We start from the raw sequence: 26166 nt of genomic DNA on the forward strand, positions 1-26166 counted from the left end.
GAGGGGCTGGGGGAGGACGGGGATGGGGACAAGGCCCAAGGGGGGACAGGGATGGGGACGAGGATTGGAATTGGGACCTATGGGGGAGCTGGGGACTATGGGAGGGTGACAGCGCTGCGGGGGACAAGGGTGTGGGGACAGGGTCAGGGCTATGGGTGGGACAAATACTGATCCTACCCCATTCACTGCCCCCAGCTCAGCCCCCAGCCTGGGGATGGGGCTTCTGGCCCTGGGGCCATCCTGGGACTCCAAACTCATTCTGGACAGCTGAGGGTGGTGGGTGGCCATGTCTCTGGCCCAGGACAGGGCCACCACGAGAGTCACTGGGGCCACATGGAGGGAATCTGACCCAGGGGGTTCCAAAGTCGGGCTGAGCCTGGCTAAGCTGGAGCAAACACTGTGCAGCTGGCCTGGGAGCTGCACTGGGGTTTAACCCGCTTTTAACCCAAACTGGCTTCTCTGCAAGGTCATGGAAAGGAAAACAGTCCCTGCCCACACCGGGCTGCAAAACCCAAACCACAGCCCTGATTCCAGGGAGAAATTTCTCATTCCCAGGGGTTTGGGGGGAGGTGTGTGAGGAGGGGAAATCGTGAAGGTGGTGTCGGGGTGTTGGGAGTGCTCCCTGTCACACTGTGAGTGAGGCCTCGCTCCTGCCGGGCTGTGCCGTGTCCCTGCTGTGCCACATCCCTGCTGTGCCATATCCCATCCATGCTGCATCCTGACCATGCCACATCCAGTCTGTGCCATATTCTGGCCTTGCCACGTCCCAGGCTGTGCTGTGTCCCAAGCTGTGCCGTGTCCCAGGCTGTGCCATGTCCCAGCTGTGCCATATTTCGGCCTGTGCCACATCCTGGCCGTGCTGTCTCCCAGCTCTGCCACATCCCAGCAGCGTCAGGGCTCTCTCTGTACATTCCCCTCAGCCTGTCCTGTGCCATGGCGGTGTCACTGGAGGGCAGGTCCGTGTCTCAGCCCGTGACTCCCACTGGCGATGCTGGTGTGTGTCCAGCCTTCATCCAGGTGCTCCTGGCTCTCGGTGCCACCGGAGGGACAGTGCCAGGTGCCGAGAGCCCCGTTCGGGGTGGGGTCCGCCCGATGCCGAGAGTCACAGTCCCTTCCTCGGCTGCGAGTGTCCCGTGTCCCAGAGGAGGACGAGCAGGAGCTGTACCATGGAAATAACCCCGTGAACCCGCAGCATACATGGGGATATTCACTGTGTGCATCCTCAGGTTTGGAGCCCTCAGCCGATCTCCCAGTATGGGAGACACGAGGCTCCTTGTCCATGAGCTTTACCCGGCTGTGTCCCAACTCCGGAGCTGCCCAGGGCTCCGTTCACCCTGCTTTGCTCACACCGGGGCTGCTCCCGGGGCACCGCGAGCCGAGGCTGTTCCGTGGGGCTGCGGGTGAAGGTTTGGGGGGATCTGGGGCGCTCTGGGCTCCCTGAGGCTCCGTGGGTGCCGCCGGGGCTCCAGGGATGCAACCGGCGCTCTGTGGAGGTCCGTGGGTCCCGTCCTGCGGTCCGTGGGTCCCGTCCTGCGGTCCGTGGGTCCCGTTCTGCGGTCCGTAGGTCCCGCTCACGGCTCCGCGGGTGCCGCAGCCCCCGGTGATGCCGGTGCCGGTATCCCTCGCCCCCCCTCGCCGCCCCATCCCCGCCGCCCGAGCGGGGCCGGTCCCGCCCCGTTCCGGTGACGGCGCGGGCGGGCCGGAAGCGCGGGGGGGGGCGCGGCGGCCCCGCTCCCATCCCGGTACTGCTCCCATCCCGGTACTGCTCCCGTCCCGGTGCTGCTCCCGTCCCGGTGCTGTTCCTGTCCCGGTGCTGTTCCTGTCCCGGTGCTCCTCCCGTTCCGGCCCGGTCCCATCCCGGCACCGCCATGCGCAAGTTCTTCCAGGAGATCAAGGCCGACCTGAAGTTCAAGACGGCGGGGCCCGGGCAGAAGCTCTCGGAGCCGTCCCGGTACGGGCTGGGGGGACCCTCCGGTAACGCCACCACCGGTAACGCCACCCCCGGGCACCCTCCGCGGCCGGTACCGCCCGCCCTGGGCCCGGTACCTGCCCGGGGCACGAGGGGCACACGGGGAGGGAGCGGTGACAGCGCCGGGCCCGAGCGCTCCGTCCCCCGTCCCCGCGGTGCCACCGGCGGGTGGGCGCGCACGGGCCGTCCCCGAGCCGTGTCCTCCGTGCCAGGGCCCCCCGGGAGAAGCCGAAAGCCGAGGTGGCCCCGAAGCCCCGGCAGGCCCCGACGGATGAGGCGCAGAGGGCGGCGGCCGCGGCGCTGGCCCGGCTGGAGGTGAAGCCCAAGGGAGGAAAGGCTCCGTCCGCGTCGCAGGAGGCCATCAGGAACCAGGGTAGGTTCGGGAATCGCGGCTGGAAAAGCGCCCGGGGACGGCTCCGTGTCCTGCGTGTTTGGGGCAGCTGTCCTGGAAATGGGGTCATGCGCAGCCCTGGGCTGGGACGCCACACCTGGGCAGGTGTTTGCTTCCTAGGGCAGCGCTGAGCTGTCCAAAAGGCTCTGGAATGTGCTGAGCCTCCACTCCAACCGAGGTTTGTGTGTTGTAGTGAGGAAAGAGCTGATGGCCGAGGCAGCTGCCAGCGAGAAGCGGCTCTCCGTGGAGGAAAAGGTGAGGGAGATGCTGCCATTCCCTGCTCAGCACCCCTTGGGGCTGCTCTCCTTATCCTGAGAGGATTTATAAACATAATCCCCACCAAAACCTCCCCGTGCTCACTTTGGTTTGATCTCCTTCAGGAGCAGGAGGAGGAAGGGGCAGCTGCTCCCTCTGTCTCAGGGGTTTATTTCATCTGCCCCTTGACTGGTACTGTTGTGAGGAAAGACCAGAAGGAAAAGCAGCTCCGAGAAGCCATCCAGGCAGTGAGTGCTTCCCTTCAAACTCCTTTTGTGCTGTGGCTCCCCTTCAGCAGTGACCTTGCCAACTCTCCACCTCCTTCGTGTAAAATCTCCCCCAGGACAATTTCATTTTACCTGTTCAATCATCTCTAGCCCAGCAAATGGGGAACAATTGAGCTGGGCTGGGGTCAGCTCCTCCCTGAGCAGCTTCTCTCCCTCTCCCCCAGTATTTCTCCGTGGACCCGGTGGCTGCTTCCATCATGGAGATCCACACCTTCAACAAGGACCGGGAGAAGGTCCGGCTGTGCGTGGAGACCATGGCCAAGTGAGTGTCACTGAGGGCACAGGCAGCTCATCCCTTCCTTCCCTGCTGGGTTTGCTTGCTCTGCTTCTAGCAAAGTCATTTTTTCGGAAGAAAATGGAACTCTTGAACCACCCAGTTTGTCAGTTGACCTGATCCTGGAGGAGTTGTTGGTCCCACTAATCCAAGAGGTTTGGGAGTTGCTGGTTGTTCAGTTTGGCCCCAAAACATTGATATATTTTATCTTCCTGAGTTTCTCAGCTTTTTGTCTTTGTGAGGTCTCTGTTTTGTCTCTGACCTTGGAGTGTCCTGCTTTGATCCAGGCAGTGCATTCCTCTTCCTGCAGGTACCTGGATAACATCTATCTCCATCCAGAGGAGGAGAAATACCGGAAAATCAAACTGCAGAACAAGGTGTTTCAGGTGAGCTCAGGCTCCACAGCTGCTCAGCTTTGGAAAGCCCTTGCTTGGAGCGAACTCCATCTAAATTCTGTCCTTTTTTTCCAGGAAAGGATAAGCTGCTTGGAAGGGACACACAAATTTTTCCAGGCTGTCGGGTTTGAGACAAAAACACTGCCTGTTCCAGGACAAGGCAAGAACTCATTAATGTGCAGTTTGGGGGATGCTGGGGGCAGCTCTGGTTGCTGACAGCTCCACAGAGGTCATTCCTCCAAAGCTGTAACAAAAACACCCTCTGAGCTGCTGTGGTGTGTTCTTAAGTTTGTTAGTTTGCTCCCCCCATTTTCTGTATTACTTCCTGCTGCTACCCTGCCAGTTAGGTTGCTATGGAAATGAAACTGCTCCTCCCTTGGTTTCTCTTATAAAGTGAAAGTTGTTTCCTCCTTGGGGTCAGTCAATCACTCCTTTTCTCCTCCCAGGTTTCGAGAATTTTCTTTTCTCTGGGAGTTATGGTTGGCTGTAGCCCCGGAGCCCCTCCTATGATTTATAACAGTTGGTTACTTTAGTATATCAGTTATGTTTCGTACCTCCAAATATGTATTTCTATTGGATAGCCGGGTTTCCCTGCCTTCTTCCCCCCTTTTCCCTTAAAACCCTCTCCTGCCCCCTGTTCGGGGCCATTTGCTGGGTGTTTCCCCTCCTTGTTGGTTCTTCTGTAATAAACCGACAGTTTACCCCCAGCAAGTGGTCGCCTCCTAATTCGTCTCTCACCGCGCTGCTCCGAGCTATCCCCCAGCTCAGCCCAAGGCCAAAGACGCCGAGGGGGGCTGTTTTCTGATGCGCAGGGGCCCTGGCCTTGCCCCTCACCAGAGAGCCGGATCCAGGGCTGTTCACGCCCCCGCGCACTGAGCCTGCGCATTCCTTGTCCCAGCGTGACATTTCCTCATCCCCGTGTCACTGCCCTAAAGACCAAGAGCCTCATGCCCCATCCTTGCCGTTGCAGAGGCCACGGAGGAGTTCTACGTGCTGAAGGAGGAGGTGCTGAGCAGGCTGGAAGATCTGAGGGAGCACAAGGAGCAGCTGCTGAGCTCGGAGCCCGTGCGGGCGCAGCTGCACCGGCAGCTGGCCGTGTTCCACCCCTCGCCCGCGGCCGCGCGCTTCGAGCTGCCCCACGACTTCTTCAGCCTCACTGCGGAGGAGCTGCGCCGCGAGCAGCGGCTCCGGTGAGGGCTCAGGGCGCGGCGGCAGGGCCAGGGCACAGCAGCTGGTGCCCTCTCCTCGGGCACTACAAGGGTCTGTGCCCGCAGGACAGAGGCGGTGGAGAAGGCGTCGATGCTGAGGACCAGAGCCATGCGCGAGAAGGACGAGCAGAGGGAGATGAGGAAGTACAACTACACGCTGCTGAGGGTGCGCTTCCCCGATGGATACATCCTCCAGGGTAAGGGGGACTCCTCACCCTTCCTTCAGGCACCTCCAGAAGTTTCTGAGGGTCCATGGAGTGTAAGGAGGAGGTGCTGAGTGCAGCTGGTGGGATAAACCACACCAAAACCACAGCAGGGTAATGTTTTCCCATAAACTCTTCCTTTGAGAGCACTCCAGAAGTTTCTGAGGGTGCATGGAGTGTAAGGAGGAGGTGCTGAGTGCAGCAGGTGGGATAAACAACCCCGAAACCACAGCGGGGTAACGTTTTCCCGTAAACTCTTCCCATCTCCAAAGCCTCCAGGGTAAGGGGGACTCCTCACCCTTCCTTTGAGAGCACTCCAGAAGTTTCTGAGGGTGCATGGAGTGTAAGGAGGAGGTGCTGAGTGCAGCTGTGGGATAAACAACCCCAAAACCACACCAGGGTAACGTTTTCCCATAAACTCTTCCCATGTCCAAAGCCTCCAGGGTAAGGGGGATTCCTCACCCTTCCTTCGGGCACCTCCAGAAGTTTCTGAGGGTCCATGGAGTGTAAGGAGGAGGTGCTGAGTGCAGCTGGTGGGATAAACCACCCCAAAACCACACCAGGGTAATGTTTCCCTGTAAACTCTCCCCATCTCCAAACCCTCCCCTTGCTCAGGGTTGGGATTTTAAGCCAGGATTGGACAGAGAGGGAAGAATCTCAAGGCATCATTAATTAAAGTCTGCTCTTCCCAAGCTGGACTCGTTAGATCAGAGTGTGACAGCAGCCAGCGTGAGGCTGCCTGTGTGATGTCAGACTGTACAACAGCATAAATCCTCTTCACATTTTCCTACAGAACTCTGGAAATCATTTCAGGCTTCCCCAGCTCTTTGTTACAGGCTGGCAGGGGCTCCCAACAATTGACTATTTTTCTTTGGGGATTCTGCTTTTATAGGTTTCAGTTAAATCAGGCTGGCTGTGTGGCAGGGAAGTCGCTGATCAAGTCAGCATCAGTGGGTGAAGCCCCACGGAACCGACCACAAAAGGTTAGATTTTGGTAAATGCCAGACTCTCTCACCTTGTTTTCTCATGGCAGGGACTTTTTATGCCCGAGAATCAGTGTCTGCGCTCTACAACTTTGTGAGAGAAGCACTCAGAGATGACTGGCTGCCCTTTGAGCTCCTGGGACCTGGAGGTCTCAAACTGACTGATGAGAACTTGGCCTTCAATGAATGTGGGTTGGTGAGTAAAAAAAAAATTATTGTTGGTACCTTCCAGAGCATCTTGAGGCTGTCAGAGACTTCTGCTGCTCAGAGCTGGGGGGGAAGTTTGTGTACTTTTAGAGCCCCAAGTTGTGCTCTGTTCCCTCATTTTAAGGACAGAGCAGTTAATTTGGGGGGCTTGGAGGTGTGGAGGGAAGTGCAGGTTCCTCCTGCTGGAGCACAGAGCTGTCAGGGGCTGGGAAAGAGGGAAGGCAGTGATGGTGAGGGAGGGTATGAACAGAAAGCCCAAAGCAGCATCCCCTAAAAGGAGCTGCTTGCAGAATCCAGCCTTGTCCTTCTCAGCCTGAGCAGCCCCAGCTCTGAAAGCTCTCAGGCTGTCCCACCCTTGGGAACAGAGCAGTGTGGGAGTGCCCAGGGATGCACAAGCTGGGGCAGTGGGAGGTGTCGCTGCCCCAGGCAGGGGTGGCCCTGGGTGGCTCTCAGGACTCCTGGCAGCCTCCCCTGGCCGTGCTCAGTGCTGCTGTCGTGCCCAGGTGCCCTCGGCCCTGCTGAGCCTGGCCTGGGACGCCGCGGTCATGGCGGACGTGGAGGCAGCGGCGGCGGAGGAGCAGCGCAGCCCCCTCAGGCCCGAGCTGCTGGCCAGGGCCCAGCCCCTGTCCTGAAATAAAGGGCAGAGCCTCCAGTGCTGCTGGCTTTGGACTCGTCCCTCCTTTTGCTGAGACTGCTGGAGGTGGCTTTGGTTGGCTCTGCGCAGGGGCCGGGCCCTGCTGTCCCCTCCCAGCTCCAGACTCACAGGTGGCCCCACCGGCGGCTCCTCCCTGGGGCTGCCAACACCCAGCTGGAGCAGGGGCTGCCCGAGGTGTTCCCGAGGCGGTGGTGGAGCAGGGATGAGGGGCTGGTAAGGCTGGATGAGCAGCCTGAGCCTGGGGAGGGGGCTGGGTGTAGAGCTCAGCTTCCCGTTCTGCTTCTGTGTGCACTGTAACTCCTACTGGAGAGAAGCCATTTGGATAAAGTTACACTTAGTCCGATTAAATGGAATTATTTAAAGACTCAGTCCTGATCCCAGTTGCTTGAGTTGCATTGCTGTTGTAGGTTTGAGATGCCAAACCAGTCTGTGCTGGGGCTGGCACTGGTGTAACTGGGGCAGCATCACCCCCTTGTCCCTTCAGAGAGTGACAGCAGGGAACAGAACAAACCTGAAATTACAGACAATCTTCTAAAGAAATAACTGATAACTCACCTGTCGTATAAAGCTGAAAGCCCCAGCAAGTTTGTCCTGTGTGTCACCAAGTCTGATGCCAGCTCAGTCCTTTAATACCTCAAGCAGAGTTTTCCTGTGGGACAGAGCCCAGCTCTGATGCAGACAAGAGACTGAGAATCTAGCCCTGACCTGTCCAGCCTGTCCCAAAATAAGAGAAACAAAGCATTTTTCCCCTCTTCCAAAGGTAAAGCCCTGCTGCTGTTCTCTGGAGCAAGTAAGACCACAAACAGGATGGTACAAGAGCATAAATTCATATATAATTGTACATCATTTATACCCAAGGCCACGCTGTACAACATTATGAACAGTCATTCCCCAGTGGCATCACAATAAGCTTATTCCAAAATCCCTCAGCTACTTTTAGAGATAACTTAGATACCTTCCATTACAAAGAAGTATCAAAATTTCAATAATGCTTTATTAAGGACAGATTAATATGCAGTATTTAAAAAAAAAAAGCTAAAAAGCTAAAGCTAAAAATTTAAGCTTCCATCTGGTCTGAAGCAGAACAAAGTGCTGTCTTCTCTTTACAAGAAATGTGGAATACTTTCAAGTATCTTGGTCAAAGATACACAAGGTTTAAAACTTTCTAGCTCATTCTACATACATACAGAGGAGTTAGTAGCATTAAAGTCTCAAATTGTATTAGATGGGCTGACCATGCTGCTGTCCTGGTGAGCAGCTCTTGTGCCACTGGATTCTGAAGCTGTGGAACCTGCAAAGGAGAGAATGTGTTGGGTTTGTTTTTATAAATATCCTCATTAATCCAGTAAAATTTGACTACTTTATGTGTTATCTGTCTTAGCTTCCTGCATCTGTTGTGAGTCTCCTTTTCAACACTATTTAAAAACTGGTTCTAATACTGGCTTCATATTTAATATCAACAATCCAGAATAAAAAAAAAAAAAAATCACTTCAACCATAAAAAGGATTTCCATAATCTTTTCAGTGCTTTAGAGTCAGGCAGAGCCAAACAAACAGAGCTGCTTGTGTGTCAGCAGAGCCTGAGGGAGGGAAGCTGCTCAGTGGCATCCTCAGAACAAGAGGGGACGAACCTGAGGCGAGGTTTTCATCTCAGAGCCTGGTAATAAGCAAAAGCAGCTTAAGATTAAAGCCAGGCTCCTTGTCAGGCAGTCCCAACATCTGTTTTGGGAGGTGAGAGGAGCTCAGAGAGCAAGGAGAGCCCAGATAATGCCTGGAATGGGTCAAACACTCCAGAATTTCTGTGCACGAGTCCTTATCTGCCAGAGGAGCTGCCCAACACAAACCACTTTCCTCAGAGCAGGTTGGGAGAGCTCCATTGTGAGCAGCAAGAAAAGAGCCCAGAGCTTTGGAAAGCACAGCACGTGCTTGGAGTCAGCTCATTGATCTGTGTGATCACATCCAAAAGCTGCTGGAGATGAAAGGAGCTGCTGCACATCCTCATCCCAGCGTGGCCTGGAAGCAGAGGCTGCAGCAGAGGGGCTTTGAAGCCATTTCCAAGGGATAACTGGGACACAAACACAAGCAAGTGCTCAGGTTGTGGCTGCAGCACAGGGGTGATAACCCAGCCCCTGCCAGGCTGGAAGGGCTCTGGTGCCCCAGAGGGCAGCAATGTTTGCCACCATTTGCCAGTGGGTGTGCTGGCAGTGCCCACCTGTGCCCCCAGGAACAGGCAGGGGACCCAGGCTGCTCACAGGGGCTTTGTGTGAGACAAAAAGGGGAGGAGGAGGGCAGAAAAGGCAGGAGCAGCTTAGAGAAGGCCATAAATAGCAAAGAAACATCTTTTTAAAAGGATAAAAAGCAGCAGATATCTTATCTGGAATAAGATATCTATAGAGAGAAAAGCACAAGGAATGGTGAAAAGGGCAGAAAAAACCAAGTTTAGGGGGTCCTGCTCCCTTGGTACCCATCTCCCTTCCCACCTTTTCCTGGCTGTACATCCACAATCATGCAGTCATCATCTTCCTCATCTTCCTCAGTGTCTGCCTGAAATCCATCCATCTCTGCAGCCTGGAGGGAAAGAGCAGGAACCAGGTGTGAGCCAGGAGGTGCCACAGCTGGCACAGGCAGTGCTGGGCACCCTGTGGGCAGGTGGGCACATCTGGAGGGGAGGAAATCTGCAATTGCCAGCTCCCACACGCCAGGAGCTGTGACAGAAGGGCTCAGTGCAGTGGCACACACGGTGGGAAAGGGGCCAAGCTCTGCTCCAGGATCCTTCCCTCTGACACAGCTGCAGCACAGCTCGGGCTCCACGGGAACCTGACTCCTGCTGCATTTGTGGAAGGGAAATCTCTCCCCTCTCTGTTTATTATTTTCATAGAATCACAGCCTAATAAAGGTCAGAGAGTCCAACTGCTCCCCAGCACTGCCCTGTCCCCAGGTGCCAGCACTGCCCTGTCCCCAGGTGCCAGCACTGCCCTGTCCCCGAGTGCCAGCACTGCCCTGTCCCCGAGTGCCAGCACTGCCCTGTCCCCGAGTGCCAGCACTGCCCTGTCCCCAGGTGCCAGCACCGTCCCTGTCCCCAGGTGCCAGCACTGCCCTGTCCCCAAGTGCCAGCACTGCCCTGTCCCCAGGTGCCAGCACTGCCCTGTCCCCAGGTGCCAGCACCGTCCCTGTCCCCAGGTGCCAGCACTGCCCTGTCCCCAAGTGCCAGCACTGCCCTGTCCCCAGGTGCCAGCACTGTCCCTGTCCCCGAGTGCCAGCACTGTCCCTGTCCCCAAGTGCCAGCACTGTCCCTGTCCCCGAGTGCCAGCACCGTCCCTGTCCCCGAGTGCCAGCACTGCCCTGTCCCCAGGTGCCAGCACCGTCCCTGTCCCCAAGTGCCAGCACCGTCCCTGTCCCCAAGTGCCAGCACCGTCCCTGTCCCCAGGTGCCAGCACTGCCCTGTCCCCAAGTGCCAGCACCGTCCCTGTCCCCAAGTGCCAGCACCGTCCCTGTCCCCGAGTGCCAGCACCGTCCCTGTCCCCGAGTGCCAGCACTGCCCTGTCCCCAGGTGCCAGCACTGCCCCTGTCCCCAAGTGCCAGCACTGCCCCGTCCCCAGGTGCCAGCACCGTCCCTGTCCCCAAGTGCCCGCACCGTCCCTGTCCCCAAGTGCCAGCACCGTCCCTGTCCCCAAGTGCCAGCACCGCCCCGTCCCCAGGTGCCAGCACTGTCCCTGTCCCCAAGTGCCAGCACTGCCCTGTCCCCAGGTGCCAGCACTGCCCTGTCCCCAGGTGCCAGCACTGTCCTGTCCCCGAGTGCCGGCACTGCCCCTGTCCCCAGGTGCCAGCACTGCCCTGTCCCCAAGTGCCAGCACTGTCCCTGTCCCCCGGTGCCAGCACTGCCCTGTCCCCAGGTGCCAGCACTGTCCTGTCCCCAGGTGCCAGCACTGCCCTGTCCCCAAGTGCCAGCATTGCCCTGTCCCCAGGTGCCAGCACTGTCCCTGTCCCCAGGTGCCAGCACTGCCCTGTCCCCAAGTGCCAGCACTGCCCCTGTCCCCAAGTGCCAGCACTGCCCTGTCCCCAGGTGCCAGCACTGCCCTGTCCCCAAGTGCCAGCACTGCCCTGTCCCCAGGTGCCAGCACTGCCCCTGTCCCCAAGTGCCAGCACTGCCCTGTCCCCAGGTGCCAACACTGCCCCTGTCCCCAGGTGCCAGCACTGCCCTGTCCCCAGGTGCCAGCACTGCCCCTGTCCCCAGGTGCCAGCACTGCCCTGTCCCCAGGTGCCAGCACTGTCCCTGTTCCCAAGTGCCAGCACTGCCCTGTCCCCAGGTGCCAGCACTGCCCTGTCCCCAGGTGCCAGCACTGTCCTGTCCCCAAGTGCCAGCACTGCCCTGTCCCCAGGTGCCACATCCCCATGGATTTTAAATCCCTGCAGGGCTGGGGGCTCCAGCTGTTTACAACCCTTTCCATGAAGGAATTTTCTCAATATCCAACCCAAACCCGCCTGGCACAGCTCGGGGCTGTTCCCTCTTGTCCTGGTGTCCCCTGAGGGCAGAGCCTGCTGTCCCCTGGCTGTCCCCTCCTGGCAGGAGCTGTGCAGGTCCCCCCTGAGCCTCCTTTGCTCCAGGCTGAGCCCCTTTGGATGTGCTCTCCCTTCTGAAGATGGAGAATTAATGTTGCTTGACAAGTTTGGACCTTGCTCTCTCCTGGCTCCTCCTCCTCTTTGCCAATCAGTTTTTATTCAGGGAGTGGTGCCAGTTCCTCCCTTGCTGCCCAGGTTTCCTGCCAGGGGAAAAGCCCAAATTCCCCATTTGGAATGGAGAACACAGAGCCCAAGGAGTGACACAAACCAAAGCTGCCCAGCTCTGAGGGTCTGTTGAGTTTTGGTTTTGTTTTTCTTCCTTCAGCTGGAACTGGAATGAAAATCCTAATCCCCATCCCTTAAAAAACTCTTCCAAGCCAAGAAAATTTTCAATTTCCATCTTTCAATAAAGTCCCAGCTCTCAAATGCAATCCCTCCTACACGTGGGCAGGTACTGCCCACTTCAGCACCACGTTTTTCTCTTATGTAAGAGCACCTTGACTCACACAAGCCCTGGTGTGAGCTCCCCAGCACAGAAACACGTGCCAGAGTGGGGATCTGGCAGCTCCCAGGCTTTGCCAGGCTCTGCCCATGCCCCAGCCTGGCTCCACAGCTCGGGTGGGAGCTCAGCACCTGATTGAGACATCAGCAATGAAAAGCTTCTGGGGCTGTGACACCTCTGCTCGGAGCTGCACCTCCCCAGCACAGCTCTGAGGAGCTTTGAAGCATTCAGGCTGGTGATGTAATTCTCCTAAAAGCCTTTGTTTTGCTATTTCTGCTCCCTTATAAGCTGAATTTCCAGTGGGTGCCAAGCAGAGACTTTTATCTCTGCCTTTATTTAGTGTACAAGAAAAAACCCAAGCAGATGGAGTTTGGGGGCTGAACAGCTTCTCACAAGTCTCTGATCTCTATCAATACCTGAATGCTGAGCTTTTTCAGTAGAAAAGCCAAAAAAGCCAAGAATAAATTGGGAAGGCAAAGCATAAAAAGCATCAAAAGCCTCATCTGTGGTCCAAGGGAGGGGGGTGGAATGAGCTCAGCTTTGAGGTCCCTCCCAACCCAAACCATTCTGGGGCTCTTTCCTAAGCTGGTGCACAGGGAAGGAGGAATAAATCCACTGGCAGGGATTTCACACCCTGCCCTGCCCGGGGGATTGCAAACCAGAGGTTGGTAACCCCAATTTCCAGCACCTAAAGCCTCCACAGAGCATCCCAGGCTTTGTGGGGACCCAAATGTGGCTCCTCCAGGGCCTGAAGGGGCCAAGAGGGAACACAGAGAGAGACTTTGGGCAAGGGATGGAGGGACAGCACACAGGGAATGGCTCCCACTGCCAGGGGGCAGGGCTGGATGGGATTTTGGGATTTTTTTTGGGAAGGAATTGCTCCCTGTGATGGTGGGGAGGGTGGGATGGAGCTCCCAGAGCAGCTGTGGCTGCCCTGGATCCCTGGCAGTGCCCAAGGACAGTGGGAGGTGTCCCTGCCATGGCACTGGGTGGGATTTGAGGTCCCTCCCAAGCCAAACCATTGTGGAATTCCACGCTCCCATTTTTCAGTCATGAGGAGGCTCCAGCACTACCTGTGGTCACCATGAAAAGCAGAAGCAACAACAGGAAAACCACAACACAGCTCCCAGGCAGCAAGCACTGCAATTCCACCTCATTTTGTCCCTATGAGTTATTGTATTTTTAAACCAGCTCTTGAAATTCAGCTTTATGTGTGTCAGGATGAGCTGGAGCCTTTACAGACTGCTCTGGGCTGAGTTGCAGCACTTGGGAACCACATTTAATCCGTTCACATGCAACTGCTGTAAGTCATCAGCCCGGGCTGCACATCTGGCAGCCACAGGCACGCATAAAACCTGCACACAAATTACACCCAGCTGTAAAACCAAGGCCAAGCAGACTCTCCAACTATTCACAGCTTGGATGCAATCACTGCCAAATAGCAGAGAATGGAAGAACAGCAGGAGAGCAACGTTTCCAATGGAACACAGAGTCCAAGCTGCAGACAACACAAAAGAAACCCATCTTTTTATCTCCATAATTTCACTTATTTCCCCACAAAAAGGGTCTGACAGTGGCTGGAGGGGCGCACAAGGAACTCACCTGCTCAGCGCCCCGAGGCCTCTTCATGAACTTGGTGATGGACATGCTTCCTATGGCCTTCCTCTTGGCTGCCAGCGGGGTGGGCTGGGGCACGGGCACTCCTGGCACGCTGCCCACCTCCTCCTTGCCCGTGCAGGGCACCTGGGTGACGTAGCTCCACTGGCAGGGCACGGGCAGCTGCTCCTGGCCGAAGCTGCGCAGCACCTCGGCGTGCACGTACCAGCACATCCTGAACTCGGGCCTCTTCTCGTACACGGAGCTCTCGGAAATGATCCTCTTGAGCCTGGCCTTGGAGGGCACGCCGCTGTCCTCGCCCCCCCCGGGCTCTGGGGGGCTCCTGGGGCCGTGGCTGAAGCGTCCCTGGCGGCAGCACTCCTGGAACTCCTGGATGATCACCCTGCTCCCGTGCACGTTGCCGTGCAGCAGCGGCAGCAGCTGGGCCAGGACTGCGGGGGAATGGCATAGAAAGGGTTAAAGGTGGGGAAGGAATCAGCACAGAATGGGTTAAAGGTGGGGAAAAAAATCAGCACAGGTACTCCCCAGAGCTGGGCCAGGATTGCAAAGGGGAAAGTGGTACAGAATGAGTTAAAGGTGGGGAAAAATCAGCATAGGTACTCCCCAGAACTACAGGGGAAAGGGGCACAGAATGGGTTAAAGGTGGGGAAGGAATCAGCACAGAATGGGTGAAAGGTGGGGAAAAATCAGCACAGAATGGGTTAAAGGCTGGTAAATTGGGGACAGAAATCAGCATGGGCACTCCAGAGCTGGGCCAGAACTGCAGGGCAATAGTGGCACAGAATGGGTTAAAGGTGGGAAAGGAATCAGCACAGAATGGGTTAAAGGTGGGGAAGAAATCAGCACAGAATGGGTTAAAGGTGGGGGAAAATCAGCACAGAATGGGTTAAAGGTGAGGAAAAATCAGCACAAGTACTCCAGAGATGGGCCAGGATTGCAAAGAGGAAAGTGGTACAGAATGGGTTAAAGGTGGGGAAAAATCAGCACAGAATGGGTTAAAGGTTAGGAAAAATCAGCACAGGTACTCCCCAGAGCTGGGCCAGAACTACAGGGGAAAGGGGCCCAGAATGGATTAAAGGTGGGAAAGAAATCAGCACAGGAACTCCAGAGCTGGGCCAGGACTTTGGGGGGAAAGTGGCACAGAATGGGTTAAAGGTTTATCCCTGGGAAACCACAGGGACAGAAATCAGCACAGGCACTCCAGGATTGGTTTCAGAGAGGGATTGCCCACAGAAGCTGGGGCTGCCCCATGCCTGGAAGGCTCCAAGGTGAGGTTGGTTGGGCTTGGAGCAAGTGCAAAGTGTCCCTGCCCATGGCAGAGAGACTGGATGATCTTTGAGGTGTCCCCCAGCCCACCCCACTCTGGGATTCCATGGCTGTAACAGCAGCTAGATCTGATGTAGAAACAGCCTGGAGTGAAATCCCCAGCCCCTGCTTGGCCTTTCTGTGAGTTATTCACAGCCTTGTGTTAATCAGGTGCAGGAAAAGCTCAGGACTGGAACCAAACACAGAAATCAAATCGTTTTCCCCCAAACAATAAACAAGCTCAGGCCCATCCTAAATCTGAGCTTGCTCAAGTCTGGTTGGCTTCAGTTCCTAGATTGCCCAGAGCAAGACTTTGTGGAGAGGCAGTGCCAGAAAAGTCCTTTCCAAGAGCTCTCAGAGATTCCTTGGATTGCAGCCCTGTCCCAAACAGGTCACTCTGAATGCAGCACTCACTAATCCCCCACTCCCTCCAAAGCAGAGCACAGCCCTGTGGAAGCACTACTCAGCCCTTCTTACTTTGCTGATCTTTTGCTCTTTTTTTGCTACATTTCTGTGTCTGCTGCTCCTCCTCTGGCACAGGTGGATCCAGGACACAGGCTGTGAACTGCTGGAGCACCTTCAGGTCGGGGTTGGTGCCGTTGTCCTTTGCTGCCCTGTCCCAGACACAGCCAATCTTCACAGGCTGCAGGACATGGAACCTCTTCCCCTTGGCTATCAGCTCATCCCACTCCTTTGCTTTCAGCTTCTGACGAACCTTCTGGTTCTCTGGGTCACCCTCCTGCAGCCACAGGGGACAAAGGATAAAAAAAGAGCTTTTTAAAGGCAGCTTTGCCTGGTGTTCCCTGAGGCACAGAGCACGTGCTGCCCTCCCCTGCCAGCACTGACATGGCACAGTTCACTGCAAACACATGGGAACTCAGGGACAGCCAGCTGCCTCACCTCTGTCACACCTTCATCTTCAGATAGGTACCCATGGGGTACAAAAAACCCATCGTCCTCATCTTCATCCTCTCCCTCCTCTTCGTCATCCTACAAACAAACGGGTCAGAGTTAGAGCCACACCCAGAGCAAGTGGTGCCTGATTTTATTCAGCATGCAGGATCCTCACCTCTTCACTATGGGAGAGACTTTCCCCTGGCTCCTCTTCCTCCCACTCTTCATCACTGTCTACTTCATAGTCCAGCAGTTTCTGCAAGAAATGCCAACATTTCTGTCCATCAGCACCAAAGCCAGGCTGGGCTTTCAAAGGGAACAAAATGGCTCAGAAATGCCAGGGAAGCAGAGGGCTTGGCCAAGCACATTCACTTCTAGAGCACAAAGGATGCAGCAGGCTGAGGTGCTTACAGTGTCCTTGGACCACGGGTTCCTGGCACGGATCAGGGAGGTTCTCTTGTTCCAGGTGCCCCAGTAGGCAGGACGGTGATTCTCACTGAACTGCAGCAGCTTCATCCTGCCAAACTTCTCCCTCTCAGGAACACCATCTGCCTGGCAGCTGTCCACCACCACCACGTCACTGGGCACACAGGGGAAGGAGGCTGAGCCCCAGCTCCAGCCTTCCCTCCTCTCCAATCCTCCAACCCTCTCTGCACTTCATTCCAGAAACCAGAAGCAAAGCAAGCCCTCGAGTGCAGACTGACCTGTTGACGCTGTCGCTGCTGTCACTGACCAAAGTGGGCCCAGTTTTTCGTGGTTTACGACTTTTTAGATCCTTCAAGAAAGAATCTTCAGCATTCTGGGCGTGCAGGAGCTTATCCAGCTGCTCCAGGTCCTCTGGTTCCAGGGCCACACGGCTGAGGGGGGCTAAGACCATGTTCTCCTTAATTTCAAAAGGAGCAAACTTGCCACAGGAGCCAGCAAGGGTCTGAAACATCAAGTGAGGAATGTCAGGGTTTGGACACTGAGAAGCTGCAGCACCAACACATGCAAGGAACACCTGCTGTCCTGCTGTTGAGGTGTTGTCTGAGGTGAAGATTTAGGTTAAGTGAAGATTAAGTTAAGCCCTTCCTGTCCAGGACTCCAGATCTTCCAGGCAATGCAGAAGACAGAGCTGAGATTCACTGAACCAACCACAAATGTCTTTTGTAGTCCCTGCTCTGGCCCTTTTCTTAAAATCCTTTGCACTTTTGAGACCAGGAAATTAAGAAAAATCAATGTTTTGACCAACTAAGAAGCTGTAAGGGGCAGCTGAGAAGGAAATCAGGGTATTTTTGTAGGAACACACACAGCAGTCCCTCACCTTGGGGGCTTGTGGAGTCTTTGGTTTCTGGAAGAACCTGGTGATCTCTGCTTTCTGGGCATTGATGCGCTGAAACGAGAACCCAAATGCAAATGTGAGGTGGGACAAAGCTCTGCAATGCCAGGTGAGCTCATCTCATGCATGACTCAACTTCAAATGAGGCACAAAGCAAAGTTCAGGCAGTCACAGCTCCTGTGACTCAGGAGAAGCTCTGATTGTCCTCCCTGGCACCAGCAGGGCTCCAGTGGCACTGCCAGGGCACGGGTCACCTGTGGCCATTCAGAAACACACACAGAGAGGGGAAAAGCAAAGGAACCAACAGGGGTGAAAGGAACAGGTAAAACCTGCATGGAGCAGCCCCAGCAGGTCAGGCTGCACCCAAAGGAACCAGCTCCACCATTTCACCGCAGAAAGGATTTAGAGACAAGCCAAAGAAAACATTTTTACCTTCTCTTCCTCCTTTAACCGTTTCTCCTCTTCTTTCTTTCTCTTCTCCTCAAGTTTTGCCCTTGAAAACAAAGATGGAAGGGTTTATTTGCACTGAGGAGGAGGTGGGAAGCCCCAGACCCCACCACGAGGATCATCTGTCAAACCCAGCCAAGAACCACACTTGGTGAAGTGCAGAGGAGACTTTGTTCATTCCTTCCAGAGCAAATATTGACCCATTTCAAGTTCATGGGCTGCCTCAAGTTTCCCTCAATGCCAGGGAGTTCCAGGGGTTACCAAGCCCCAGTAACTTCCTCCACAAACAGCACAAGAGAGCCAGGTCAGGAGGGGAAGCTCAGGGCACTGCTGGGATGGGGGCACAGAGTCCCTCAGGATTTCAGAGCCACCCCATTTCAGACCCCAGGCCCGTGCTGCTGGAGCAGGACAGGGAAAGAGGGATGGAAATCAGCACAGGGGCTGCACAAACCCAGGCACTCACTCCAGAGCCTCCTGCCTCTCCTTGCGCTTCTCCTCCTTCACTCGCAGCTTCTCAGCTTTCTCCTTCTCCTCCTTTTCCTTCTTTTCCCTCCTTTCTCTCTCCTTCAACTCCTTCTCTTCCTCTTTCCTCTTCTTGGCCTCCTCCTTGGCTCGTTCCTTTGCAGCTTTTGCCTCTTCCTTGAGCCTCCCCTTCTCCTCCCTCTCTGCCTGCAGCTTCTGGAGTTTGTCCGCACGCTCCTGGTCCTGGGGCACAAAGGGGACACTCAGAACTGCAGCTCTGGGCTCCCCAAAACTGCTGGAAATCAGCATTGATTGCTCCAAAAGGAAGCTGGGCCCACCCAGTGCTTGACCTGCAGCATCACAAAATATCCTGGAATGGGAAGGAGCCTCATTTTGCTCAGGAATGCAGGTGGGAGCACATCCACAGCCCCCCTGCCTCAGCTGAGCTTCCCTGGGCTGCCTCTCTGAAAGCTTTAATTATTATGAAAAAAGGTATTTTCATTTCTCTAAGCATCAAAGAAAGCTTTGTATTGAGTCATCTTCATTACCGCAGTGGCATTATGGAAAATTAGATGGGAATTAAAAAAATCGCAATTATTCCCTTATTTAATAGGAGATTTCAGATTCTTTGCAAAATATTTTCCCCTGAGCAAAGCTTTTCATGCTTTGGTGTCATCACAGGGCTACAGTGGTGTCACTTCTACAAGTGAATTTGAGCTGGTTTGACATCACAAGCCCACAAGGATTTTCTGATTGTTTCCACAAGCACAGGAATCACTTTGATGATCCTGGTGGGTCCCCCCCAGCTGGGCTATTCCATGATCTCAGGGAATAAACTCATTTTCCAAACCCCAGATTGTGGGGCTCATCCCTTGTTTTTTTCCATTCCAGATCATCAGACATCACCAGTGCCCTGAGATTTTTCTAGGGGCACTCTGGGAACAGATTTTATTGGAAGTGTTGCCTTTTGTGGAGTTTCCTGCCAAAACAACTGCAATTCCCACCGTGGCTCTGCTGACACAAAGGAGGAAAAAAAGTCAAATTAAAGAGAAAAAGCTTTTCTGTGCTGCAGGCACTGGTGATGTCACCAGGAAAGGAGGATCTGCCTGTGCCCAGACACTCCCAACTCCTCCCTGGGTATTTTCAGTTTTCTTTTATTGATTTCACATCTCTCCTTGTCAACATCGAGGCTTCCTTGAGCAGTGTCACAACACAAATAACTGCAGAAAGGCACCAAACAGCCAAATGGTGCCAATGGCAAGGAAACAACACTGTCAGCCTGAGTCATGGAATGTGCAGGGTGCTGGTGTGAAGCTGACAGCTCACTGGTGGCTCTGCTTCATTCCCAGCATCATTTTTAGCTTCCATTCTCCTTTCTCTCCCTCCCATCCCTGCTATTTTTAACACAGCTATAGAAAGGGGAAGAAAACAACAGATTGGAATTCTATATGGGGGCACTGGGAAAAGCTGAAAAGCTTTACAGCTACAACTTACATAAAACACACGAGTTTATAAACAAGCCACTGAGAGACACACAATTCCTGAGCACAAACCTTGCCAGTGCAGATAAAAACAACCCAAAAAAACCCAATTCCTGCAGCAGTGACCCTTCAGCCTCCTCTCCATGAGTGGCAGCAGAGTTTGCTGTGGAGCTGCACCCAAGCAAACAGAACCTGGAGCTTGAGCATTCCCAGTGGTGGCATCTAGGAAGCCACAGAGTGCCCCATTTCCCTTGTGTATTAATAAAATCAGAACCTAAATCTTGGGGCTTCAATCTCTCCCCAAAGAGCCCCAAAATGCAGCCAGGAGCTTTGCAAAGAGCCAAGCACTTTAACTGCCTGAATTAAAGGTTCTTGCACGCTCCTAAGGGTGAGGAAAAAATGGCAAAAGAGATGTTGAAGCTGGGCTGAGATAAAAGGCAAAGGGGCGGTTTGGGTGTCAGGGGAATGCCTTACTCTTTGCAATCTCAGCTTCTCCTTCTCTGCTGAACTTCTGTGGAATTTCTGAGGTACCTGGAATTACAAAAATGCAAGTTTTTAGAGGAGATCCTGAGGGACAGGATCCCATTCAGTCACCCCAATTTCCCCCAGAGCAGGGAATGAGGACACAGATCAGGAATATCCAACCTCCCCACTCCCACCCCAGCCTGGATCCACCTCCTGTCCCTTCCAGCAAAACTTATATTTGTTTGGGCTGTTTTTTGGGGTTTTTTGTCTTTTTTTTATCCACCTATCATGCTGTGATATTTAGCTGTAACTTTATAAACACAAGGACTGTTTTCCACATTTTAACATTTTTCTTGTGTTGTCATCACAGTCCACTTGATCTTCCACCAGTAACAGCTCACTGACCCTAAATTCCAGTCAGGGCATATTTCTCATTTATCTTTTATTTATGGGGGAAGAAAAAAGAAAAAAAAATATGTTTTTATGCATAAGACAGCTCATAGACTGGTTAAAAGCCTAATTTGTCAATATTTCAGCACACTGGGACTTGATTTACTGGATCCCCCTCCTCCTGCTGCCATTCACAGCATCACATTTAAATTGTGATTAACAGGCTAACACAGCCCAACTGCTTTATTTTCTATATTTATCTGATAGAAAACAGCAGTTCTGTCAAGTGGGGGCTTCAGCTCCTCAGAGCTGTTTCCTCCCAGGAAAACAAAGCTGCCAGCTGCACAGCTTTGGGGTACAAACCCTCATTTTGGGGAGCAGCACAGGAGCAAATCCAGCCCCACTGGCAGTGCTGGATTACACCAGGAGTGCTTTTTGCTGTTCTGCTACACTGCAAATTCTTCATGCCTGCTGGAGTGTGTCTGTTTGTTTTAGAGAGGGAAGACGAGGAGTTTTCACAGAGGAGGAATTAATTGATCACTTGACTTGATAAACACAACAGAAGGACTGGGAGAACCTTCCCTGTGGTGTTGGAGCCACCTGAGCAGGTGCTGCCACCCTTGGAAGCTTCTCTGTCCAAAGTGCCCCAAAAATCAGGGTGGCTGAAGCTCAGGTGAGCAAAAACCCCCTCACCCAGAGCTTTCTGATGGAATTCCAGAATTATTTGGGTTGGGAGGGATCTTAGAGCCCACTCAGTGCCACCCCTGCCATGGGGCACGTGCCACTGTGCCAGGCTGCTCCAATCCCCATGAGCCTAGCCAGGGATGAGGCAGGAGAGCAGAAATTCAGAGCTGGAAAAGCACCAGCACTGGCTGTTCTGGGGGAACATCCTCACAGGAATCCCAGCAGCTCCAAGGAGGATGAACAGAGCTTGGGAAAAGCCACTTAAACACAGAAGTGCTGTTCCTAAAACACCAAGCCCCAAGAGGGCATTTCACTAAAGAAATGTAAATACAGCAGCAGCCAGAAGCAGGGAGGATCGAGGATTTAGAGACCCTAAAGGGCAACAATTCAGTAATTAATTGGTAATTAATCCCCAGCACGTTTCCTACACTCCTCAGTGCCCCAGTCACCCTGCTGCCCAGCAGCCCAAAGCAGAGCTGACCCACCTTCCTGGCAGGTGTGGAGGCAGCCAGGGGGCTGCTGCTGCTGCCCTTGCTCTGTGCCAGGAGCTCAGGGGAGCCCCCAGAGCTCAGGGAGGAGTTGGTCAGTCCCGAGTCCCCCTCGTGGGATGACTCCAGGGCCTCGCTCTCCGATGAGGCCGCCTGGGGGCACTTCAGGCTCATGATGTCCTCCAGCAGCACCACGGGCACCTTCCCCTCAAAGAGCACATCCTTCAGTTCTCCCTGAGAGCCTTTCCTGCCTGCTGCCTCCTGGCAGGCCGTGGGGCTGGAGCGTGGGGGGCTCCCAGCTCCTGCAGCTGCACAGGGCCCCTCAGTCCCCACAGAGTCACCGGCTGGGCTGCTCTGCACGGGGCTCAGGCAGCCCAGCTCCTTTCCTATGGTGCCATTGCTCACAGCAGCTGTAGAATCCACAGCCCCGTGCTCTGTGCTGTCCCCAGGTCCGTGGGCAGGGCCCCTGGAGGGCTCAGGAGCACCCCCAGGGTCACTCGTGTCACCTCCTGGGGTTTTCTGGATAAAATGGTCCAAGGGACCTTTCCCGTTCACGAGTTTTGGAGTCAAATTCCCGTCGGAGCCCAGCTGGCAGTCGTTCTCCACATTGTCCAGGGAGGCACCTGAGGCATCCAGGGAGGGATCCTTGCTGGCAGCAAAAGCACTCGGGGAGCTCTTGACTTTTTTGACTTCTGAGCTGACGTCGAGATTCTCCTTTGGCACAGGATTGAGGCGCTTGAAGGGCAGCCGGGCTGCAACAACAACAGCAGGTCAGAGACAGGAAACACCAAAGGCTCTCATTCATTCTGGAGCACGTTGAAAACTGAGATAACACTTAGAGATTATTAATCACAAGCAAGCCAGTGTATTTAATAAAATACAAGTCTGAGATGTTCTTAATGTGTGCTGGATGAGAGACACTCCCTTACCTTGGACGAGCTTCCGTGGAGGAACAGCAGCTTTGTCTCTGCACTCCATGGCTACGGAAGAAAACAACAAATCAGCACTTGTGGTAGCTCCCAGCGAGCTGCTGCCTCCCCGGGACGGCTGAGGGAGCACAAAGGGGTCCCAGTGTCACCCCCAAGCCAAAGGAACCCCCGACCCACCGGGTCCCGCAGCCACCCTGTCCCCCTCACACTGTCCTGGGGCAGGAACATCCCCAGCAGCGTGTGCCCGCACCCAAGGATATGCAAGGAGGGAACTCCTGGCCGTGAGGATGGGCAGGCCTGGCACAGGTGCCCAGATCAGCCCTGGCTGCCTCTGGAGCCTGGCAGTGCCCGGGCCCGGCTGCAGCACCCGGGGTGTCCCTGCCCATGGCACGGCCGGCACGGGATGGGCTCTCAGATCGCTCCCCACCCAAACCGGTCTGTGCCTGCACGGGTGCGGCTGCAGGGCGGGCCCGGGCCCAGCCCCGGGGCGCGGCGGCAGCTCCGGCACCTCCTTTGTTACCCCGGGCAGGCCCCGCGCACCCCGCGGCCCAACCGCCGCCGGAAACACCGCGCGCCCCGGCCGCGCCGCATCCCCAGTCCGGCCCTACCTGTGGCGGCGGCGGCGGGCGCGGCTCGCGGCGGTGCCGGGCGGCGGCGGCCGACCCCGAGGCGGCCCGGCCCGCGCAGCCCCCGCCGCTCCGGGCCCGGTCCCGCCCGGCCCGTCCCGCTCGTACTTGGCGGGAGCCGGGGCGACCCCGCGTCCCGCGCCGCTGATTGGCCGAGCGCGCCCCACGTGACCCGCCCAGCCACACTCCCCGCTGCGTCTCGCCTTTGGATTGGCCGCCGCCGCGAGCGCCGCTGATTGGTGGAGGGGGCTGTCGGTCTGGCGCGCTGCAGGCGCTGATTGGCTGGCTTTGTAAAGGGACGGTGGGGCGCCGCTGGGTCCCTGTGCCTGGGCCCGAGGCCTGCCCGCTCACCGGGCGGGACCGATGCCGCAGGGGGCCGGAGCGGCCCGTCCGCAGCAGCAGGCGGAGGGGGCGGAGCCAGCACTGCCGCCCGCCGCGCCGCTACGGGCATTGAGCCAACGCGCGAAATGGCGGCGGCTCCGGCGGCCAATCAGCGCCCGCCGCTGCGAGGCGCAGGCGCAGTGGCTGTCGCAAGGAATGCTGGGAGTCGTAGTTTTCCATTTAGAGTGTCTATCTCCCCATTTTCCCCCCAGGCCTATGGCGGTGTTCCCGGTCCGGTTGTCCCCGTGTCGCACACGCGGTCCGCTCCCCACAGGATCATTCAGGATAAAGACACGGCTGCACCACAGTCATCTCCCGATATGACCGCCCGTCCCTCGTGTCGCGACAGAACGACTCTATCGCCGCTCAGTAGCGATGCTCGGCGGTTCCGCCCGGCCAGCAGGGGGCGCGCTGGCGGCGCTCGGGCCGGGCCGCTCGGTGGTGGCGGCCGGGGGGGCGGGGCCGGGCGGCGGCGGAAGCGGCGGCGGGGACGGGCCGGGCTGGGACGGGCGGAGCGTTCAGAGGCTCCCGAGGCTCCCGCCGCCCCCGCTGCAGGTCCCGCCGCCCGCACACCGGCTCCCCGCCGCTACCGGGCCAGGCACCGGCACCGGCACCATGTCGGTGGCGGGGCTGAAGAAGCAGTTCTACAAAGCGACCCAGGTGAGACACCGGCACCCCGCGCCCGTTCCCGCCGCCGTTGGGCTCCGGGGAGGCCGCTGTTCCCTTGGCGGTTCGGAGAAGCCGCTGCTGCCCCGGCGGTGCCCGCTCCCCGCCGTTATCCCGTGCCGGTATCCCGGAGCTGGGCCCGTCGGGCATCCCCCGTTACCCCCGGTATCTCCCGGTGAGGCTCCCGGGGCTCGGTGCGGGCCGTGAGCGGAGCTCAGCAGCCGGGAAGGGCCCGGTTTGGGGGAGCCGTTCTCCGGTGGGACCGGGGCACGGAAACTCCTCCGGGGGGAGCGGCGGGTGCGGGGCCGGTGACACCGTGGGGATCCCGGGAGCGCTTCCCTTTCCCTAAACCGGGACGGATCCTGCCCTAAACCGGCCGGGAGAGCCGCAGGGAGCCCCGGGAGCAGCGGGCCCGGTAACCCCGGGCAGCTCCCGCTTCGTGCGGGGCTGGGGATCCCCGGAGGTTCGGGAATCGCGGCCAGGACGGAGGAGCTCGTTCGGCCTTGGAGCTCTTCCCCGCCCTGGAGGTGCCCAAGGCCGGGCTGGAGCAGCCTGGCGCGGTGCAGGGGATGTTCCGTGGACAGGAATATTCCATGTTCCATAATTCCCTGTGGGAATGAATCCCAAACAAGGCTCACAAACTCCTTTCCCTCTCCCGAAATGAGGGGTGACCATTCCCAATCCCCCCGAGCAGAATTCCCCTTCCCAGCGCTTCCTGTTCACAGTCGTGAGCTTTTGTTAAAGCATTTTGGGAACGGTTCAGGAATCCCAAATCCCCCCTCTGCTGCTGCCGCTTTCCTGCCCCTGGTTTGAATTCCAGATGAATTTGGCACGGGTGGTGTTTTCCATCCCTGAATTTAAACCCTTGCAGCTCATCCCACCCCTGTGCGCGACGTGTGTCGCCTTCCTCCTCGGCTCTGTTTCCCCGAAATCCATTTCATTTACCCAGCAAAGCAAAAGAACAAATTCCTGAAGTCATCCTCCACCCCCTTTCCCACCAAACCCATCCTGGGGTGCTGTTTTGGGTGTTTTTCCACAACTTCCATGGGGAAGAGTCGTGCTGGGGGCTCGCTGTGGGAGGATTTTGCTATGCTGGTGCCAGGAGGTGGAAACCCCTCGGTGACTCAGGACTAACTAAGCCCAAAAATATCATTTTAAACCCCAGATGAAGCTGGGTTTTTTGGAGAATTTGCAAATTGCCACCCTTTGCAGTGGCGTCCATGACTTGGAGATACTCTGACTGGAAACTGGAGCTCACTGGTTCCAGTTTGGCCATTTTATTTGTCTCCCCCTCCCTTCTTTCCCTTTCCCCCCTTTCTCCCCTCTGGTCCCACTCAGCCCTTGGCTGAAGGGAGAGCAGGATTAGTTATTTTTTGGCTCCCTGCAAACCATCAGAAGCTGCCAAAGCTCAACATGTGGAAGATCTTTCCTAAAACGTTACGTTTCGTTCCACGGCTGTCCTCAATTGAGGGCAAGCAGAGCCAGGAGCGGGGTCTGCAGGGACCCCAGAGGGTTTGGGGTGCAGGGCTTGGCTCCTGGGGCTCCTCCATGTAATTCCTGCAAGCCCACGTCTCCCCTGGGTGAGGCAGCCGGGCGCCCACACGCAGGAGAGAGCCTGGAGTATCCTGGAAAAAAAAACAAAAAATAAAAATAAAATAAATCTGAGTCGTGCTGGCAAATGCTGCAGATGGGGAGCAGCTCTGAGTGTGTCCAGAACAGGTTCTGCCTGTTCACGGCAAACTGTTCTCTAAAAAAATTTTTAAAAAAATAAAATAAAGATATTTCTGGAGGAAACATCCTGAGGAAGGGGGAGAAAGAAGCAGCAGCAGCAGCTTGGAGCTGGGAACAGGGTGGGAAGTGCCTGGTCCAAGGTTTCATCCAGCATGGGATTCACAGGGACCTTCTGGTGTGCAAACAGCTTCCTTTGCACCCTTTGGGTTTCGTACAAACTGCTGGGAATCCTCACATCCTGCAGATCCTCCCAGGCAGTGGGCAGGACAGCGTTCCTGGGGAATCCTGAGGGGCGGCAGCAGGGCTGGAGGGATCCTGGGGTTCCTGCCTCACCTGGGGCAGGAGCAGGGACAGGGGATGCAGAAATGGGGCTGTGCTGCTCACCTGGACATG

General features: G+C 56.1%; 3 protein-coding genes across 18 annotated transcripts in view; 2 read left to right on the top strand and 1 right to left on the bottom strand.

Annotated features, from left to right (window-relative positions):
- Window positions 1–1691: 1691 nt before the first annotated feature.
- UBXN6 (UBX domain protein 6) lies at window positions 1692–8198 on the top strand. 4 transcript variants are annotated; one of them, XM_074528654.1, is made up of 12 exons: window positions 1697–1770; window positions 1805–1951; window positions 2182–2342; window positions 2554–2615; window positions 2741–2863; window positions 3067–3164; window positions 3487–3562; window positions 3647–3731; window positions 4542–4761; window positions 4846–4976; window positions 6016–6161; window positions 6676–8198. In XM_074528654.1, the coding sequence occupies exons 2-12, from the start codon at window positions 1869–1871 to the stop codon at window positions 6802–6804; spliced, it is 1314 nt and encodes a 437-aa protein (XP_074384755.1). In that variant the 5' UTR covers window positions 1697–1770; window positions 1805–1868; the 3' UTR covers window positions 6805–8198. The 4 variants fall into 4 exon arrangements, with proteins under 4 accessions (XP_074384756.1, XP_074384755.1, XP_074384757.1 ...); XM_074528656.1 differs by having other exon boundaries at window positions 1697–1753; XM_074528653.1 differs by having other exon boundaries at window positions 1707–1745; window positions 1780–1951.
- On the bottom strand, window positions 7775–23461 carry CHAF1A (chromatin assembly factor 1 subunit A). The gene is made up of 15 exons (XM_074528642.1): window positions 22978–23461; window positions 22370–22420; window positions 21438–22192; window positions 19888–19944; window positions 17934–18175; window positions 17456–17516; window positions 17009–17077; window positions 16410–16633; window positions 16117–16285; window positions 15881–15961; window positions 15712–15801; window positions 15289–15550; window positions 13492–13937; window positions 9308–9395; window positions 7775–8118 (listed from the first exon to the last, which is right to left on the bottom strand). The coding sequence occupies exons 1-15, from the start codon at window positions 23444–23446 to the stop codon at window positions 8039–8041; spliced, it is 3144 nt and encodes a 1047-aa protein (XP_074384743.1). The 5' UTR covers window positions 23447–23461; the 3' UTR covers window positions 7775–8038.
- A 136-nt stretch (window positions 23462–23597) lies between these two features.
- The window catches only part of SH3GL1 (SH3 domain containing GRB2 like 1, endophilin A2), a 28741-nt gene continuing 26172 nt past the window's right edge, over window positions 23598–26166 (top strand). For 11 of the 13 annotated variants that reach the window (XR_012577217.1, XR_012577218.1, XR_012577221.1 and 8 more), the window contains exon 1: window positions 23598–24036. Coding sequence is in view for 3 of the 13 variants with exons in the window: in XM_074528658.1 (XP_074384759.1) it covers window positions 23752–24036 (285 nt within the window). In the remaining 10 variants the exon portion in view is untranslated. The remainder of the gene's footprint in view (window positions 24037–26166) is intronic. The other 2 variants (XM_074528660.1, XM_074528659.1) reach the window with 2 other exon arrangements.

Source organism: Zonotrichia albicollis, chromosome 29 (assembly GCF_047830755.1).
Source record: "Zonotrichia albicollis isolate bZonAlb1 chromosome 29, bZonAlb1.hap1, whole genome shotgun sequence".
Lineage (NCBI taxonomy): Eukaryota > Metazoa > Chordata > Aves > Passeriformes > Passerellidae > Zonotrichia > Zonotrichia albicollis.